We start from the raw sequence: 15,387 nt of genomic DNA, 5'->3' as shown, positions 1-15,387 counted from the left end.
GTGAGGGCTTTCAACAATCCCTTCTTCTGCAACCGTTCGAAAACTTTTGCATTGGTTTGATCAAATTTGGCGAACTGCCTCTTCTCGATAGCATTAAGATCAAGCACTTTCACTACGGCAGATTCTGTACTCGCGCTTGGCCCTCCGGCACTATATCCAGACTTTGTCCACTTGCTATAAGCTTTCTTCGGCTCTCCGTCCCCCTCGACTGTCAAGGCGCAGCTATACATCTGATTGAAATCGGTAAAAGGCATATACCGCAGCTCATTCTTAATATACGGCAACGTGTTGCCAATTACCATTCGGATCTGATCCTGCTCAAGCGGCTTTTGCTTCATAACTGCCGCCTTGGCTCTCCACCTCCTCACAAAATCGGAAAAAGACTCGCCAATTTATTGCTTAGTGCTTTCCAGCTCCTTTAGAGTAACCTCAAGCATAGTATTGAAACTATACTGAGCGATAAATGATTTTGCCAACTCCTTCCAATCTCTCTTCGTCACCAACGGCAACGCGTGAAACCACACGAGGGCAGCCCCCTCCAGGTAAGTATTGAACAGTCTAAGAACTTATTCCTCAATTAAGATCGTGTGTTTCATCACAGCAACATACTGATTCATGTGGGCAGTGGGATCCCCAGTTCCATCAAACTTCTTCATGTCCGGGAGCCGGAATTTCAAAGGCAAAGCTGTTGCCGATAAGCAGTTCTTCAAATTATAAAAGTCCTGACTTCCGGAGCTTCCCCCACGTAGATCCTGCACCTCTTGAGTAATGTGCTGCTTCCATTCCTCTTCCTTAGCTTTCTCCTTCTCAAGCTGTTTCTGGATGTAATCCTGATAGTCATCCTCGTTCCCGAAGCGGGGACCAGTGTTCACCTCATTCTCAGCGCGCTTACTACCACTCTTGTTATCCTTCAACGCCAGCTCAGCTAGCTGGGCCAAAATTGCAGCCAACAGATCATTAATGTTGTTCACGGAATTTTCTAATTCGGCCACTTTTTCGTCGGTCGCAGACATACTGGCAGAAGACTGAGTATACTCGGACGAAGGTGATTCAAAAGCCACAACTGCCGATTCGGAACTGTCAATCTGTAGTTGATCAAACTGCCTGACTAGCCGGTTACTCTCGCGAAACCACAACCGCTTAATGATGAAGTCTGCGTGAACGGCATCCATTAGTATGTATGCATGATTTTATATGCATGATTCGTGGTGTGTGCGTTTATTTATTTACGGATATATAAGATAAGAAGAACAAACGTCAGTCTAATAACACGTATCACAACATCTCTCTTCCATCCTTATTCCTCCACACACTCGACGGTCCAAGTCTCTTTCCTAGGATTTTGGTTTGGGGCCCACATTGCGGTCCTGGGGACGCGTGATGCCGATGATTATTACGGAAAAAAGTAAATCATCCATCAGACAATACAGTTCGTTTTGACGTATCCACATCCAGTGACTAAGATATCAATCAAATGAATTGTCCTTTCGAATAACTCACCCTTTGTCGTTTTGCGAGATGCATTAGTTCGAGTTTTGATTCCCTTTTGAGCGTATCTCAGATTTAGACGCGGTACGAGTTATTCTTCTAGTTCAATCATTCGTTATTGACAATGACTCGTTCCCTTTTATTCGCGTGGGTTCGTGTCTCGGTTTTTGGATTACAATGGGATCTTTTTGGATCTATCGAGAGACGTAACCACGTGTTTATTTAGTGATGAAAGCACTTTTTATTTTAGGGAACGGACTCATCGCGTAACGTGTTTGTTTTTAGCGTTAAGAATCCGTTTGCTCGTTTTTGGCTACGTGAAAAGACGGTGAGTCTTATTTGAGCGCACGGTAATCTCTTGGCTAGCAACAAGTTTTTATTTCTTCCAATCTACGGGATATATCACCCTAGCGTGGTTATAGAAAATCAAGGTTTCGTTGAATCGCATGCTTATGCGAAGCAGGGATATCACCGTTCTTTTTCATTTAGGCACGAGTTAAGCAAACACGCAGATCGGGCCATATTTCTTGTAGTTTTGGTAACGGTCGAAATGATCGAGCCATTAGTCAAGCCCACAGTCTCGTCCATATGGCGCAATTATGCAGTTTAGCTTAATTCGGCTTTATGATTTTAAACGGCGTATATACCGGCTTAAGGCACGTATTTAATGGCATTGGTTCATTTTCTTTAACTACCCTCGGGATGGATATACATCGTAGATACAGAATGACTTCGGTCGTTTGTTTATTTTTGCTTTTCTTTTATTTTCTTAGTCACTTTTTGCGGATACGTCCATTTCTCTTTAGAACAACGCAAGGCATAACGTAAGAGCTTGTCTTTTATTCGGAAGGGACGGGCCATGTTTGCAAAACTCTTTACGTTACAACGGGGTCGTTCAAAACAGAAATGTTCTTTGTTTTCGTTTCGTCATAATTTTGCTTTATCCCAACGTATTTAAAGAATGTGAATAACGGCCATCGTTAATATAGTCTTTTGAATCGAGCTATAACTATCCTTAATATCAAAACGATTTGTACTAATACGTGCTTACGTCATAACGTATTTCCTCAACATGTGCCTTCTTCGGGACACGGAAAGGGACCAGGCGAGTCGCACAAGTTCATTCATACGAGATGACTAAGTCGTCTTTAGTTCGAATCGTTTCGATGTTTTGGGGTAGTTTGTATATCGGTTTAAGAGTATATATTAACGTATCGTTTCATTTTCTTTACATATTTTAGGATTAGACACGTATCATGGCAATTTGAAAACACGAACTGATTCATTCATCACATCAAAAATGGTAACGGGTAATCCTATGGCAACTTCTAAGGCTACTATATGCTAACACGGCTGATCGCGGGACCTCACAGGACCGCACAAATTCGCCCCTAACGAATGGATGAAGACCCTTTGGCGCCTTACTGTAAGGGGGAACTTACACTAGCCTCTTTCGAGCGACGAATGGACTCTCGCTAGAGGTTTCGCGAAAATTACCCAAAAGGTTTGCAATAATGCTTATGAATGCATACGAAAAGAAATAATACGATCCGACCCCGTTAAGGGCTTAATACACGCCTTCCGGAATCAAATTTCTCGCTTCCCCAGCAGAGTCGCCACTTGTTAGACAAGGTGCCGAACGACCTCGCCTGGGCGGACCAGGGGGTGGACACCTCATGGCGACGTAAGCGGTGATTGGCGCCGAAAGCAACCAATCGTGGAATCAAGCTGCTCGGCAGGGCTGGAGCTCGGAGTATGGAAGAGTCGCCACCCACGAATGGGAAAATGAACACCGATCCCTTGCGGGAGACCGGTGAGGGTTCAGGAAACTTAGGTACGAGCCGAGAAGGCTAGCTTCTTTCCGGAGAAAGGCTACTAGGCACCCCAACATCGCCTGGTTATGAACCACCGGCCTCCTACTCAGCGTGTTAGGCGATAATGGACTAATCGCATATTTCTTTAAGTTTAAAATTCATTTGAAACCTTTTCTTTCTTGCTTTGAAAACCGTTTTGAGCATGTCATTAAAAGCCATTTTAGTAAAGAATCACCCATTTTGCATAAATTTAAAATACATAGGAGAGAGAGGGGGAGAAAAGAGAATTGATTTATTCACAATGTGATTTTATGCCTTAGTCTTATATACTAATTCTAAGCTAATCTCATTCCCCAAAAACGAGTTTATTTACATGGTTCGTACCTTAATCGCCGTTGAAACGATTTAGGTACGTTTCAAAACCCCGTTAATGATGTTCCCTCGAATCGCCGTTGGAACGACTCGAGCGTTTGAAAATATTGAGCAAACCATTTTAATCTAAAAACGTGGTTAAGCATACAAGTCAATTTATTTTGTACAAAATCATTTAATTAGGAAACGATTCAAAACTCTATTATTTACAAATAGAAAACGATTTTAATTACAAGGTTCGCTTAATCCGCCGTTGGAACGAATTAAGGTTTCAACGCGTGATATTTTAGAAACGATTTAAAATGACAAAAATCTTTTATTTGTACTTGAAGAATATCTAGAAAAACTTTTAATTTAAACAAACAACTTGAAATCTCTTTTTTATCTTTTGTTTTCCCTTTTTCACTCAATTAGCCCTTACTTGAACATAATTACAATAATTAACAAATTAAGACCAAATTTACCCAACCAAATGTGTTTGAAATATATACCTATATGCCAAAAATAGAATAAAAATACATATATATACATAGTTTTATCTAAAAATAAGGATATATATCTATAGATAAAAACAAGTATGAAATATTATATGATATAATAAAGAAAATGAAAAGAATACTAAGTATGATGCCTTTTTATTCTAATTCAAAACATGTGAAAACAATGAAGAAAAATCATAAATGTAAAGAATAACATTTAGTTCTAAATAGTTTTAAGTATTAAATATATAGAACATAACTTTCACCCTAAATAAGAGCTAATATAACTTAAATATGCCAAAACTATATATATATACAAATATAATACTTTACAAAACTAAGTCAAAACGAATTAAATCCCAAATATGAAATAAATAGCCATATAATACATAATTAATAGTTATAGGGCCCAAAAATAGTTTTTATAAATATATTACATAGTTATATACATATATATACAAGTAGAAATATCAAAAAGTTGAGAAAAGAGGATTAAAAGAGGGATTTTCGGATTCCAGCAGATTACCGACAGAAAATCCGTCGCTAATCTGCTGTTAGATAGAAAAGGCAGAATGTCAACAGCAGTCCCTATACTTTCCAGATTTGTTCAAACACTTTAGATTAGATCTATTCTATCGTTTTGGACCTCCGAACTACCCGAATTGGATCATAGTCTATAACGGAGACTCCTAAACGATGTTTTCTTTTAAAACGTTCTTTAGAAATATTTTCCAAAACTTATAATTACAACGTTTCTTAACCCCAAACTACCTTTGAATCGGATCACGGTTCATATTGGGATGTTAAAACGAGGTTTTTTATTTCAAAACAAAACCGAACGTTTATTTAATACGAGAAAAAAATTAAATAAATATGGAAGATTAAATAAAACGTGATAAATAAATAATTAACTAAATAAATAAAATTATAATATAAAAATAAATAAATAAAGAAAATAAATTAAATAAAATAAAACGAGTCTAGTCCTCGGATAATACCTCAAGATAGGTATTGACAGCTGAAGTCGGTTGATTCCACGAATCGTGATTTTCCGGTGTTTTTTGTGTTTTCGGTAAAATATTTAACTTTGAAAAATTTGGATTTTTTAGGAAAAAAAATGTTTTTCCCAAAAAAATCACTTTCTCTCTCTAAAAATTTCCTTAGAGTGAGAAAGCTTTCCAAAAAGTCCTCCCCTCCAAATGCATGGGGATCCGTGCCTTTTATAGGCATGGATCCCAAAAAATTTTGGGCGTAGCCCGACGGGCGTCGGGCCTAAGCCCAAAATTGTTGGGCGGACGCCCAAAATCAGTTGGGCGAACGCCCAACGAAAGTTGGGCGTTCGCGCAACGACCGTTGGGCGTCCGCCCAACGATGTTGGGCGTTCGCCCAGCTTCCGTTGGGCGTCTGCCCAACGAGCGTTGGGCGCCCGCCCGACGTTGTCAGGCCTTGCCCGACGACGGTCAGGCGAGGCTTGACACGACCGGGCGGTCGCCGAATGACCGTCGAGCGACGCCGACCGTGCGTCAGGCCGCGCCCGACGCTCGACATATGACGTCCCCTCCCCGACGAGCGCGTCTGGCGCCCGGCACATCGGACGGGCATCCGATGTGCCGCGCATCGTGGCTTACGGAGCGACGATCGCCGCTGGGAGCGTCATTCGTCGCTCGTAGACCGATTCTCGGCCCCCGGGGCCTTAACGCTCATCGTCGTGATACCGAATGTGCCCGACCCTACTCAGGAGACGCCGAACTAGTTAGCGGGGCTTTCAAGTGCCGACTCTCTGAGCTTTCCCGTTTATTTTTAAATTTTCTGATTTAATAGAATCAACCGATTTGGCCGTTTATCGCGGGTTTTCGTCACAGGTCCTCCGACTCGGTGTTTACAACGACCCTAAAATGTATCCCAGTAGTGTCCGAGCGTTTCCGTATCCGAAACGTATCAGAAACGTGATACGCAGGGATGTTCACGTTTCCACGCTTCATAGGTTATTAATCATAAAAAAGGTTTATCCAACAAAATACTATGGGAAAAAAAATATTGAAATGAAAAAAAATATTGACTAAAATATTTTGAGGTATTAAAACACACCTTTGAGGGACTAAAACAAAATTTTTAAGGACTAAAATATATTTGCAGAAAAGTAGGAGAGAGAAAGACTTGTTACAAAATGTAGTAACAAACTAAAATTAATAATAACCTCCCTAATGGTTGGTTACAACCAAACTTACCCAATAACAATAAAGTAACCCCCACTAAAGATGGTGTAATAGAGCAAATCACAGTTTTTTTTTTGCTAGAAACCTGCAATGACGATTACCAAAACTGATAGCATTAAAATCATTTATTTAGAGTATTGTTATTCACTGTCCTCAAATCACTTGTTACCACTCCAATTTTTTACCTTTTCATATATTTTCTTCAAAAACTGTTAATTGTTTTTCTCTTCCGAACAAAACTGAAATTAAAAAAAATGGACTCGAGAAATCCAAAAATGGACGATTTCGAAGTCGAGGTAAATAAATTTTAAAAATTTCATGTGTTTTCCCTTTTTTGCACTGAACGATCACAAAAACCGTCTGACAGGAGGTATTTCTGACCGCCCGAGCCTATGGATAGGCAGATTTGACCCTTTTTTTAATATTTGACTATAAACGCATTTAAAGTGCATTTTTAACAATTACTATGATTTTCATTTATTTTCAGGTGCCATTAAAAGATTGGGGTGGTAACGGGATCGATTATAGTAGCCATTTCATTACGGACATGATTTTCCAGACAAGTTCAGAAGCTATTGAGTGGGCAAAAAACGTTGCAATTCAACATGGTTTCGAGCTGATTATTGCTTCGCATAAACACGAAGAAAAGCAGAAGCATGTTCTCGTGGTGAACGGTATAGAGGAGTATTCAAAACTCCTCTATACCGTTCACCACGAGAAGGGATTCCCCCATGCACAACCATGTATAGAGGAGTATTCAAAATTCCTCTATACCGTTCACCACAAGTGTAAATTCTAGCTTAAAATTGCAAGGCTATACTAGTTGGGGATCTTGGTTCCAGAAGGGATTAAGGGTATGCACAACCATGCATTGGTTGTTTATCCAGAGGGATATCGACAGATGAGCGGACTTAGTCCCGCGTCCAAAAAAATTATGCGTGACATGAGTTCGGCTCAAGCAAAGCTCTGTGCTATTTTGGCGACACTTCATGAAAAGCATTCAACAGATAACTAAACTATAAAACATGTGTATAACTACAGAGATCAGTTGAAGAATTTTGGGTTTGAGGGTAGAGACGTGGTGACTCAATTTTTCCATCTAGATATCGAGAACAAGTATGTGTATTGGACGCTTGCCGAGTCGGATACCGGTATATTGAAGTATGTGTTTATGGAACATCTAAAGTCGGTGAAATTACTCCGAACCTACCACTGGTACATTGGCATGGATTCAACGTGCAAACCGAATAAGTATAAAATGTCATTTTCCAAAATTATTGGATGACTCCATGTAACAACAACTTCAAGAAAGCTTATACGATAATGAAAGATGAGACTGAGTCGAGCTATCGTTGAGTGATGGAGAGAATGAGAAATTTGATTGGGTTTGATGTGAACCCGACAGCTATTGTCACTGATCGGCAGTTGGGTTTGATGAGAGTGGTTAAAGAGATTTTCACAGATACACCTCACTTGTTATGCACTTGGCACATCAACAAAGATGTAGAAGATAAGGTGTAAACGATGACAATGTTATAGTAATAGCTAAAGTAAACTAATAACAAAATAAAACAATGATGTAAATTATTTACCAGCTGATGACTCAGCAACAACAAAACGGTTGTCCCTCCCCTTCGTCACCTGACGAAATGGGATCCTATCGGCTGACTGATGATCCGAGTCATACATATCAGTCTTATCCTGCCTCTGTGCCTCCTCCCGCACCCTTCGTGTCTCCGCCAACAGCCTCTGTGCCTCTCGGCTTCTCCGAGCAGAGACATTAACACTACATATGGTAGTCTCTCGCTGTCCAGAACTACCCCCTATATCAAAACTCTGAAAAACGACAAACCAATCGAAACACGTTAATTGTTATTTACTCTAATTGAAATCCGTTCGTAAACCCTAAACATTTCAGTTATTATTTTCTCTAATCCGATTACTATTTTGTCTAATTGAGTTACGTTTTTATTTACTATCAATATTACTAATTACGTTAAATAACTTCACACTTAATATTCTATTTGTACACACTAATTTACGTCAATTAATGAAAAATAAATACAAATTTAACATAAAAACAACAATCGGACGCTTCGGTAACGCGGTATAGGCGGTGTTTCCAATTTCGGACCCCCTAAAAGGAGGCCGACCAAAATATTGAAGAAAAATTCAATTTCGCCCCTCTCCCCCCTCCCCCCCGTAAGGGGGGCGGTCAGAAAAAAGGCCTGCCCAAAAGGGAGGAGTTTTTTTTTCTGTCCACCTGTCCAAAGGAACTCGTGTTTTCGAATGAATTTTTGCAAAATAAAAAAAGTACCTTGCCATGAATCGGTCATTTTCTTTTACCGTGATTTCCCAACATGATTCTCGTTTTAAAATGTAATTTTGGAAAAAATTCGAGAGAGAATGAAAAGTTTTGATAAAAATAAATGATAAGGGTAAAATGATTTTTATAAAGACGGTAACAAATAATTTGGGAGCCATGAATAGCAATCAACTTTATTTACTAATAGAGCAAATCACACTTTTGTTTTCGCTAAAAGCCTTTAATGAAATCTGTTTGGCTCTTTCGTGTGTCCCACTGGGCGTGCCAATTTTTGTTTGGCTCTTTCGTGGGAAAAATGCGGGCGTGTCATAGAATTATAGTATTCTCGAACTATGGAATGAAATTGAGTGCGCTTTTTAACTTCTAAATATCAAACGACTGTAAGGAATAAAGAGACCGAAAATTCCAAAGGATTCGATTATCAAAACGATACCGACCTTACAGAAAATGATTAAGAACAAATAAAATAAAATTGTACTGGAAGCTTGAATTAAATTGAACTTGAATGAAAATTGAAACTAAGGAAATGACTAAGAAATCTAAAGATGCTGAAGTCTAGAGATAATTTGCTAGAGTTTTGGGTGTTTTCATTTGTTGAGTTGTTCAGTTGGCATCGTGATTCCTTGCTTTTATAGACGTTGGGATAACTTCATGCTTCATTCCACAAGTCACGTTCTCCACCATATTGAGCAACTGCTCCACTTTGACTTCCACGATGAAATTGATTAGAATGCTTTCTAACTTTCCTGATTTTAACTGGCTCATAAAATACACGTTAGAAATATTAAATGACCTCATGATCTTCTAGGTTTACCTCAAGTATCTCATGATGTTCACTCTAGGAAGTTGGTTTCCCACGAGGTACAATATATAGGAAGTTGGTTTCCCACAAGGTACACTGTATAGTTTCCCACGAGGTACACTATATAGGAAGTTGGTTTCCCCTGAGGTACACTATATAGGAAGTTGGTTTCCCCTGAGGTACACTATTTTAAATGTTTCCCCTTAGAGAAACTGAGATCCACTCTAAGAAATTCTAAGTGAACGATGTACTAGGAAAACATGAATTTTTCTGAAATAAAAAGTTTCATAAACAGACCTTCTAAAAAAAAGTTTCTTAAAATGTTCTTTTAGAAAAATGTTTTCTAAAAAGAAAAGTTTATCCCATGAAAAATGTAAACCACGGAAATTTTTTTATTTTTGGTGTAAACAAAATCATTTCAGCAAATCAATAAAAACCATGTAGATTTTTTTTTTAAATTAATTTTAAGATAATTGGATAAGTTAATAAAATAATTTCAAAATAGCATAATTTTAACCTTTAACGAATTCTATGTACACCTCCATAAAGGAATTTGTTGAGCTAAATTCAACACTTGCCCTGTTTTGGCGGCTTATGCTAAAATAATAAGCAGCGAAGAGTGAGAGTGACATTCACCTTCTTCCCTACGCTTTCCTTTTACTAGTGGATGACCAAACAAAAAACCTCATTTCATCACGACCATCTACATCTACTTCTCCCTTTACGATGAGCTTCCCTTTTTATTCCTTTCCTTTCATTTATCTTTCTCCTAATCTCTTCTTTGCAACTTCCTGAACCACAATTCACTCCTTTCTTCTGGGTTTCGAGGATACTCACTCACTTCTTTTAGGTATTTGTTTTCTTCAACATATTGGCTTTCATGTCAAAGAGGATTTCTGTTTTTCAGCATCATCTGTTCAAATTCTCTTGGATTACTGCTTTCTCTTTACTCTGGCTACTTGAATTTTGACTTTTCAGTTCCATGGATGGTCTTCTGTTAAGGAACTTCCTATTTAGAGATTTTTGTATGTATAATTGACTAGTTCAACAGAAATTTGGTTACTGCTTCTTTATCAGCAGAGAAGGAAGCTTTTTTGTATTACTGCTGTGCTGTTTGACTATTACTAGGTGAGTGAGCCTCATTTTTTCTTTCTTCTTCTCTCAATTTTCCTGCTGCGGTTTCTTCTTCTGCTCTTGTGTGTATAAATTCACTAATTTGACTTTGTAATTTCCTCTGTGAGAAACTCTTTTCAAATTTGTTTCCAATTGGTGTAGCAAAATCATTTTCCATCTGTTTCCAGGTATCTTGATTTTTGAAAAAATTAGTATACACCATTTTTTTGCACTCAATGGAGAAGATTTATTATAAAGTTCTCTGATTTGTATACATAATAACATATTGTTCGTATGTTAAGTGCAAACATGATTTTCCTATTAATTGATCTCATATTGGTATATTTATGCTTAAGATTATGAACAATCAAATTTGTACATGTGAAATTCTTAACTGCTTCTGCTGTCACTTTTTGATCTTTCTACCATATATGATATATATCTGCCATTAATTTCTTTCGCACTTCAGATGTTTTTTGTTCTGCTATATAACGTGGTCTTTATGTATGTATAATTTAACTTTTTATTTGTTAATAAAATGTGCAGACCTAGTATTGCTCCCTTTTGAATGGGAACTGATGTGGCTGATGTAGTAGATGAACTTCCATATCATTATTCCTTCAAGGTATAGTGCCTCGAATCTATGTTTTTGGATTCCAAAAATATGGAATTTTCTGCATTTCCTTTTTTCTTTTTGCATAAATGTGACATGCAGATCAAGACCTTATTAATTTGTTTTCAAGTTTTTCCTTAAGGTGTGTGTGTTGGATAAATCTCTATTATTGTTAGATAACTTAATCCGGTTAATGTTTTCAGGTGCATCGTTCATTGTGTGTGGAATTACTGAAGTTAGTTGATAAAATTAGTCGAGTATTCCCAGAAATAGAAGCTGCTCGTCCACGATGTTCATCAGGAATACAAGCACTATGCCTATTGAATGGAACAATTGACAAATCAAAGCAAATTCTTCGATACTGTTGTGAATCTAGTAAACTTTATTTGGTAAGCATCCTTCATAGGATTTCTGTTAAAGAAAGTTGGTGACGTAGGTATCTGGTAGTGCATGTGCCCAGTAGTTTGTTGTTGATATTGCACTTTAAGTTGCTTTCAGGTATTTACTGGAGACCTTATAGTCTCAAGATGTCAAAGATTAAGGAACAATTTGGAACGAAGCTTAGGCCAGATTCAAACTATGGTCCCAACAACGTTGGCTGCTGAGGTTTGTAAACTGGCACTTGTGTTTTCTTTATTATCCTATTCTATTGCCTGTGTTTGCTTCAGTGAGAAAATTGTGAAAGTTGTCTTTGTATGTTTGCTTGTTGTAATTCCTTGCCTATTTCCTTACTACTATATGGATAAAAGATCAATTTGGCCCTTCAACAGTGTTACTTTGCCCCAAAATGAATTTTGGGTATCAATTTAGTCCTTCAAGTAGGTATGTTTGGTCAAAATAGCTTGAAAACCGACATGTCTCAGTTAGAATTTGTGGTTGTTGAACAGTTCTTTGCTAATGATAAGGAACTTATGTATGCAGATCTGTCGTATTATTGATGATGCAAATGCAACAACAATTACGCTGGACCCTTCTGATGAGGAAGCTGGTAAGGCGATGCGTGGACTGATACTGATTCAGCAGGGCACTTCTGCTTCTGATTCAGTTGAGTACTCTGAAATGAAAGCTCTTCAAGTTGCGGCTTCAAGGCTTCATATAACATCCCCAAAGGCTATATTAATAGAGAAAAGATCTGTTAAAAAGCTGCTAGGTAAAGTTGGTGACAATGATCCTCCCAAAAAGAATATCTTAAAATACCTTTTATATCTTCTAAATGAGTACGGAAACTTTATTTTGGAAGAGCAAACAGTGAATCCCACAGCTCTTCATGAAGGATTAGATGCACCAGTTGACTCAAGCAATTCCTCTGTAAACAGCCTGTCTGTTAAAGTAGGGACCAATATTGGACTTCCGCAGGATGAGGCTCAAACCGACATTCTGAGTAGAGGTGTACCACCTGAGGAATTTAAGTGCCCCATATCTATGAGATTGATGTATGATCCCGTTATCATTGCTTCTGGGCAAACATTCGAGAGGATTTGGATACAGAAGTGGTTTAATGAGGGTAATGATACATGTCCAAAAACAAAGGTGAAACTGGCCCATCGTGCATTGATTCCAAACACAGGCATGAAGGACCTAATATCAAAATGGTGTAAAAAGTACGAAGTCACGATTTCTGACCCGAGTCTAAAAAACTATGCTTCATTTAACATATCTTCTACATCCATGGCAAGCTTAGGCATCTCTATGAATGATCTGCACCTTCCAGTGGATGTGAGCAGTATATCAATCGGGTCACTAGATTCTAGTTACACTTCGGATTCTTCACTCATTAAGGTTGCAGGTAGGTCAAGTTTGATGTCAACAGAGAAAACTGATGATTGCCATAGATTCCAGCCTTCTGCACATGTACATGAAACAGATTCTGAGTTTTTGACTGGACTGTCTAAGCTTAACTGGGATTCCCAATGCAAAAGGGTTGACAAGGTTAAAAGCGAATTGCAGTGCAGTGATCAAGCTTCTTATTTTATGTCGTCTGATAATTTTATTGAGCCTCTATTTAGATTTCTAAGAGATGCACATGACCAACATGATGTTACAGCACAGCGAGCTGGATATCAATTGTTACTTGCATTTGTGAGTAGGAACAGGTATATTTGTCTTTATCAAATTTTCTTGTTTTATTGTAATTATTTGTATAGAGGGCGAGCCTTGGCGCAACGGTAAAACGTTGTTGCCGTGTGACCAGAGGTCACGGGTTCGAGTCTTAGGAGCGGCCTCTTGCCAATTAAATTGGCAAGGGAAGGCTTGCCCCCAATACACCCTTGTGGTGGGACCCCTCCCCCGGACCCTCGCTCAGCGGGGACGCGTAATGCGACCGGGCCGCCCTTTTTTTTTTTTATTGTAATTATTTGTATAGTGCGGGCAGCAGACGAGGTGCCACCTAAATGGTGCATGATTAACTTCGAATGATAAATCAGGTCCACCTCTACTAACTTATTGAAATCCCATACCCATTCAGAATATCTTCAATTGACTATCCCAAGTAGAGGAGAGTTGTGATAACAAGATGATGGCTCTGGACTTGCAGGCTTTCCCTCCAAGGGGCTTGCATGGCCTAGACAATTGCATACATGCAATTGGCCTTCTGCTGCTCAGCATACGAGTTTAGGCTGGTCGCCCATGTTCAGTGGCACCATTCCCTGGGGCAGCTATAATCCCTATGGAGTTGAAGGATCAAGTTGGAGTTACAGCAGGACAAGACATTACAATGTTCTGCCCATGATTGTTAAGAAAAATACCAATGAACTCTGGCTACTCAATAACATATTGCTGCCTGTTTATATACAGTCACGTGTTTAATTTTCGTCCTCGTGCTCATAATTTTTTTTTTTTTTTGCTACAGTTTATATTACATAATTTGAGGTTTGAATTTATATTTATGCATGCAGGAGTGGAATATCATATTTGCATGAAGATGCATTTTCTCTTTTGGTGTCTTTTCTTAATTCAGAAGTAATTGAAGAAGGTCTTGCCATATTGGAACTATCATCTAGTGAACCATGTTGCAGATCCAAAATTGCTGCATCTGGTGCTCTTGTTCCAATTCTACATATCCTCGACTCAAAGACACAGAGCAAAGGATGCCAGGATCTAGCTGTAAAGATTCTGCATAATTTGTCATCAAACAGTGACATCTGTACCCAAATTGTATATTTGGGGTTCATTCCGAAATTAGTTCCTTTTATAAAGGATGGAAGTATTGCAAGACATTGTATAGTTCTACTGAAAAACTTGTGTGTTTCAGAAGAGGCTAAAATTGCTGTTGCTGAAACAAATGGATGCATTGCTTCTATTGCTGAACTGCTGGAGTGCGGAGGTCGCGAGGAACAGGAGCATGGAGTGTCAATTCTTCTTTCATTATGCACTCAATATGTCCAATATTGTCAGATGGTAATGGATGAAGGAATTATTCCGGCCCTGGTTGATATATCGGTGAATGGAAATGATAAAGGGAAGGCGAGTGCCCTAGAATTACTTAGGCATTTAAGAGACATTGAATTCAGCAATGAGGAAGAATCTCATGGAAGTGAAGTTGTTGATGTGAGTAGAGATGCAGGACAAGAAGGTGTTAAAGAGAAGAAAGCATCAAGAACATCTGGATTTTTCAAGATGAACTTGTCACTCTTCTCAAAACCAAAAAAGAAGAGATGATGCTTGTTTGTTTCTTACTTGTATCTTGGAATGGGTATATTTTAGGTTAATATAGTTGGCTGGCTTGATGAAGGTTTTTATTTATTTCTCTTATCCTGACAGACACTAATTCACATGTAGAATTCATTAGCCCTGATAGTTTTCTGAATTACGTATAAATTGTAATCAATCTTATGCACTATTCTGACTGTATATAGTTACATGGTATGTAACGAGAGAGAAAATGAAGGAAAGAAGAAAATCTCTTCATTATTGCTTATTATCCTAAGGTAAACACCACATCTATATAAAATAAAAAAGTAGAAGCAAGATACAAATTGTCTAGCTAATACATCAGTTACATCTCATAACAACTTTTCCATGCCAAATCTCATTCATTCGTTTTGTGCGGTCTTTGTGCTTTTATTCTCTTTGCTGCAATACATTGTATCATGTTGTGTCGTGACTTCAGTTTGACACTTGATCATTTCATCATATCTTCAACACCTCCTTTCAAACTGAAGTGGG

The 15,387-nt window shown here is 38.4% G+C and overlaps 1 protein-coding gene across 2 annotated transcripts; it reads left to right on the top strand.

The window, feature by feature from the left end:
• Window positions 1-10,141: 10,141 nt before the first annotated feature.
• LOC136204659 (U-box domain-containing protein 5) lies at window positions 10,142-15,061 on the top strand. Of its 2 annotated transcripts, XM_065995536.1 has the most exons (7): window positions 10,142-10,347; window positions 10,476-10,625; window positions 11,157-11,235; window positions 11,427-11,612; window positions 11,722-11,829; window positions 12,145-13,316; window positions 14,118-15,061. In XM_065995536.1, the coding sequence occupies exons 3-7, from the start codon at window positions 11,179-11,181 to the stop codon at window positions 14,878-14,880; spliced, it is 2,286 nt and encodes a 761-aa protein (XP_065851608.1). In that variant the 5' UTR covers window positions 10,142-10,347; window positions 10,476-10,625; window positions 11,157-11,178; the 3' UTR covers window positions 14,881-15,061. The 2 variants fall into 2 exon arrangements, with proteins under 2 accessions (XP_065851608.1, XP_065851607.1); XM_065995535.1 differs by having other exon boundaries at window positions 10,142-10,625.
• Window positions 15,062-15,387: the final 326 nt, after the last annotated feature.

Source organism: Euphorbia lathyris, chromosome 1, assembly GCF_963576675.1.
Source record: "Euphorbia lathyris chromosome 1, ddEupLath1.1, whole genome shotgun sequence".
Classification (NCBI taxonomy): Eukaryota; Viridiplantae; Streptophyta; class Magnoliopsida; order Malpighiales; family Euphorbiaceae; genus Euphorbia; species Euphorbia lathyris.
This window is presented reverse-complemented; position numbering and strand designations above follow the sequence as displayed.

What these genes read in the sequence shown, in the direction of transcription:
- LOC136204659 (XM_065995536.1), top strand. Translation starts at nt 11,179, where the DNA reads ATGGGAACTGATGTGGCTGATGTAGTAGATGAACTTCCATATCATTAT. An exon ending in CATATCATTATTCCTTCAAG is followed by an intron (nt 11,236 to 11,426) that starts GTATAGTGCCTC and finishes TAATGTTTTCAG; the next exon opens with GTGCATCGTTCATTGTGTGT. An exon ending in CAACAACGTTGGCTGCTGAG is followed by an intron (nt 11,830 to 12,144) that starts GTTTGTAAACTG and finishes TTATGTATGCAG; the next exon opens with ATCTGTCGTATTATTGATGA.